General features: G+C 39.4%; 1 protein-coding gene across 3 annotated transcripts in view; it reads left to right on the forward strand.

Annotated features, from left to right (window-relative positions):
- The window catches only part of LOC119582582 (rho GTPase-activating protein gacO-like), a 16,822-nt gene that overhangs the window by 3,522 nt on the left and 8,300 nt on the right, over positions 1 to 5,000 (forward strand). For 2 of the 3 annotated variants that reach the window (XM_037930949.1, XM_037930948.1), the window contains exons 4-7: positions 316 to 1,968; positions 3,610 to 3,759; positions 3,874 to 3,990; positions 4,167 to 4,315. In XM_037930949.1, the coding sequence (XP_037786877.1) occupies positions 316 to 1,968; positions 3,610 to 3,759; positions 3,874 to 3,990; positions 4,167 to 4,315 (2,069 nt within the window). The remainder of the gene's footprint in view (positions 1 to 315; positions 1,969 to 3,609; positions 3,760 to 3,873; positions 3,991 to 4,166; positions 4,316 to 5,000) is intronic. The other variant, XM_037930950.1, reaches the window with a different exon arrangement.

Consider the following 5,000-nt stretch of genomic DNA (forward strand, 5'->3'; position numbering starts at 1 on the left):
GAGTGAGTGAGTGGGTGAGAGAGTGAGTATGTGAGTGAAGAAAGAAAGAAAGAGTGTCATTGAGTGATTGATTAAGAGTGTGAGTGAGAGAGAGAGTGATTGAGTGAGAAGGTGGGTGAGTGAGAGAGTAAGAGTGTGAGTGAGTGAGTGACTGATATGTATCCACATATGTATTTTGGTTTCTTAAGAAATTCTGATTGAAAAGTCATGCTATTATTGCAGTAATGACTTTTTCATTTGTTTTTATGTTTAATTTTAAAAGATTCTTAGTAATTGGAGATTATATTTTTTAATAATCTTTAATATTCTTGACAGATCCTGATGAAGTGGGGAGAATACTCCAATGATGTACAGTTCATCCTGCAGAGGTCAGCCCTTGACCCAAAAGCTCCAAATGGCCAAGCTGGGCCCCGACCAGGTGGCCCACAGAGAGTGGAACCTCCAAGTAGGCCTGCAGCTCCTGTAGGCTCTCATACTGGACCTGAAGGACAGAGACAGTCATCCCACACTCACAAAGACCTCAAGAAGTCACTTACTTTTAGTGGAGGTCATGCAGAGCTAAGACGTCAGGAAGTGGGGGTGCCCCCACAACCATTGCCTGGCCCTGCTGTAGTGCATTCTGGGGTGCATCAAGGAGGACCTCGCCATAATGACCCAGCATATTCCTCCCCTCCTGTCACGCAGTGGGAGGGCCAAGGTCGGGCAGGTGAAGGAAGCCGGGGAGACCAGCAAACTGGAGTACCTAGTTGGCGTCCACCAGCCCCTCCTCCTTATGAGTTGGTGCGCGGTAACCCACCACCCCCACCTCCAGTGTCTAGGGTGGGGGTAGATAATGTTAGGGCCACAACTAGTCACTGGACCACTCCACGCCAAGGTCCCCATTCTCCCCCTACAGCAGCACACCACTCCCCTCCCTCTGCTATCCACCACTCTCCCACAAGGTCTCACCCCCCTGCCAGTGAGTCAGCATATACCACTTCCAGGAGAGACCAGAGAGCAGATTCACAGTCCATGGTCAGGACAGAACCAGTTTACAGTGATGGTCGTCGAGGACAGTATCCTGGCTATCCACTTCAAGGTGCTGGTGTTGGTATTAACCCAGGGCCTCAATATGGGCCTCGTGGTCATGCACCTCCTAGTCAAGTCCCCCCAATGTATAATGGACCACCCCCTAAACCACCACATCCTGCTGGACCAAGAGAGCTTCCACCTTATCGCCATCCCCCTCCTCCGACTTCGTCCCCTAACAAAGTTGCACCATCACATGGTTCTCCTAGGAAAATAGGGAGTCCCCCTCAGCCTCCTCAGATGTCACCCAACAAACAGCAACAGCCAGCAGCTTCTCATGTGCCACACTTAATAAACAAAGCTTCAAGTCCACACCAATCCACCCCCTCCCCTCACTCATCCCCAGTACGTCACCCATCTCCTACGCGTCACCCTTCGCCTTCACGGCATCCATCACCCACAAGGGCTGGCTATCCTGGTAATGTGCCTACCACAAGTGCAGCAAGTCCCATCAATCACATAAAAGGTGGGAGGCCTGGAAGCCCCATCAAGAGTGGTAATCACAGACATGTCAATAGTGACGATTCACCAAATCGTGCCAATATGGAAAAGCCTGAAAAGTCAAGAGCATCTAGTGAAGAGCCACCATTCAGGCATGGGGATAATAGTACAAGGATAAATGATGGCACCAGAGGGGATAATGTCAGAGAAACAGATCCCCTTAATAACAACATGAAAATTACGTCGGATCCAAAAATAAGTCAGAGACGAGGAAGCATGGATAGACTAGGAGTTGATAGTGGAAACAATACAGCAACTCGTCGAGGAGGAAGTGAGGATCCAGTCACAAATAATGAAGGGAACCAGTCTAATTTGAATGAGAAATTGAACACCTCTTTGGATTCTGCTTTGAGCAACCACAACAGCAAATCCCCACATGCTCGCCGAAGCCCAGCAAAGGTCAGTAAATATGTCAGGATTATAAGTAGATACTTTATCATATACTGAAGATTTAGTAAGTACTGCTATACTGTATTTTGAATTTCAAAGAAAACCTGGTGCAAGCTATTAATTACTTGCATTAATCTCGGTTCTTATTCCATTTATGTGCATGTGAAAATGAGAATGAGATCCTATTTAGTATAAAGATACTGATCAGACTTTTTAATTCCAACAACAAATATTTCATTCCCTATTTGAAATCAATGAAATGGCAACTTTCCAACTAAAGTGTCTTGATAAAGATATAAGCATTATTTTTAAGCTTTATGATACCAATTTTCTGATTTACAATGAGGATGGTATATTTTTGCATAAACTTTTATTCTCAGAGTATAGCTTGGTGTAAGAATTATTTTAAAAGAAAACCTGAAAAACAGGAGGGATATTGGTGACACAGAATTTCAGATTTTATCATTAATGATATAGTTCATTATTATTATTTTTATTGTGATTACAGTTTTAGCTGATGCTGAAGTGTCATATAGAATATTTTTTGTTAAAATAGCAGTAAACAGACTCCTTGATTTTTGAGTGGATGAATATGAATTATACATTTTATCATCTTTGGTATATGTCATTCATAAGAATAAATATGGCGGGGAATGAACTTGACCTTCTTAGTCACTATTATCATTACCAGCTGTTTTGATAAATGTAGTCCATCCTGGTGCCAATGTTTATAAAGTGTTTTGCTCTAACTTTAATTTTTATAATTTATTTATATACTTATTATTGAGGCAGATATGCACTGGACATGTAGGTGACTTGACAGGGTTACAGATTGGTGGTGATGATTATTTGATGAATAACAGGTTGTTGATGGTAATTAATCAAAATGCAACAGTGCTATTCAGATATTTTGCATTCAGCCAGTTATTGCCCTAAATGCATCTTTGCCACTTCAAGTGTACTTAAATTTGTCATTATTAAATAAATTTAAACATGTTTTTGACAGAACAGGAATGGAAAGATACGATGGAAAGATACGATGATGGGCATATGAAAAGCATTCATATAAATAGTTTCAAGTGATATTTAATGGAATGAACAAAAAGGCCCAAGTGCTAGTAGTTCTGTTTATTATCAGGAGCCATGCCTTAAATGTAACCACAAAAATCAGCCCACTATGGGTGACCAGCCAAATATTCTAGGCTCAAAAATCTGCCAGTGATGTGATAGCAGACAATAGATTCCTTAATGATTATTGGCTATTGCTATTAGAGACAATGATTGAGTGAAGCATTAATGTCTGTTCTCTAGATATTTGAAGTTGAAGCAAAGATTCCAGTTTGTTAGCTTAAAATTAATGGTTCTGAATTAGCTTTGGCCTTGAAGTTTGGATTTTTTTGACCTGCGTTAGCGGCTCCTAAGTAATATAATGTATTCAGTGTGCAATGTTACAGCTATATTTATACAAGTGATTAACATATCAACTGAAGATTCAGGCAAGAGTGACTTTGCTTTAATGTTAGTGCCTTTGCTGGATATATATAAGGGATGCAGTGAAGGATTTATTTTTTTCTGTGTTCTTTTTATGTTTAAATTTATTTTGCAGTATTTTTGTGATTATATCTGTATTATTATTAACATACATTTCAGGAGTCTGGGATCCCAGGCAGTGATGGAGGTCGAGCTAACCACAACAACAAGGTGGAACAAGTGGTGATGGATGGCAGGTATCGGGACTTGATCCGACTCATCAACTTGCAGCGAGAAAAGCTGAATGTTCAGCAGGTGGAGATGACAAAGGTATCATCACTCTCTAAGCATGTGATGTCATGAATATCTGCAGTTGAAGTAAAGATTAAATATGAATAGTTGTGGTGGACTGATGATTTATTTTTATTCTTTCTCTCCTTTTAGTATGAAGCAGAGATTGTATACTTAGAGGGACGCACAAGGGAAGACGAGTCTCGTCTGGCTTATGTGACATCAGAAATAGAGAGGCAAGAGCAGTTGGCAAAGCAGATTGATGAGGAGGTATAATTTTTATTTAGAACTTTATTTATTATATTATTTTTTAAATTATTATTATTATTTTTTTTTAGATTTTTAAAAAGGTTTAATGTTACTGTTTACTTAAAACATAAGCTGTTTACATACTCTATCATAACGTGTTATTCAAAAGATGGCCTCCTTTTCTCTCTTTGGTGCAGGTAACTCATCTACAACAACTAGAGCAAGAAGCAGAAGTTGCAAGGCAGGAAGAAGACAAGGTGAAAGCAGAAATTAGTGCTTTGCAGGCACAGCTGGCACATACTGAGAACCAGCTGGCTACCCATGCTGAGTCCGTCAGGTCAGCTCAGTAAGACAAAGTGTTATTTTGTGTATATATAAAATCATATCTAATGAGCCCTTTTGCTTGTATATTCTTTCTGTAATTTCATTAAACCCACTACTTATATTAAGCATGATTATACATACTTTCTTCTGATGTTTGCTGAAACCTACTTCTAGTGAATTTTTCTTGCAAAAAGTGCATGATGCATTAAAGAGATTTTGCATGTTCTCCAAGTACAGATAGTATTTTTTTAGATATATATTTCTGTTTTATATGTTAGGTAAACTTTAAGAGCATGCAGTATGATGTCATGAGAAGGAGGTGATGAGCAAAGCTAAATGCATGAATTTAAAGTTAGATGAGTGTGTTGGAAAGCAAATGTGGCAGGTATTAGATGTTTTAGTGCTTTGAGAGGTAGGAAAGAAAATATAAATAAGTGGCAATAAAGAATTACAAATTATGACTGTGGCAATGAGTAAATATTAGACTGTTTGATATAGTTTGATATCCAAGGATGCTAATTTTGAAGAAGTGTATAATTAAACCTTTTCGAAGAACAGTTCACTAACTCATCGTTGCCAGGAAAATGCAATGCAATTTCAAAATGTGTGTGAAATGTCTCTGCAAGGTCTTAGCCACAAAGGAATCATTTAGTAGACCTTGTGGCCTTACCTGATTTCACCTTTCCTTCAGTTTGTGGTCTTTTCTT

This window comes from Penaeus monodon, chromosome 16 (assembly GCF_015228065.2).
Source record: "Penaeus monodon isolate SGIC_2016 chromosome 16, NSTDA_Pmon_1, whole genome shotgun sequence".
In the NCBI taxonomy this organism is placed as follows: Eukaryota; Metazoa; Arthropoda; class Malacostraca; order Decapoda; family Penaeidae; genus Penaeus; species Penaeus monodon.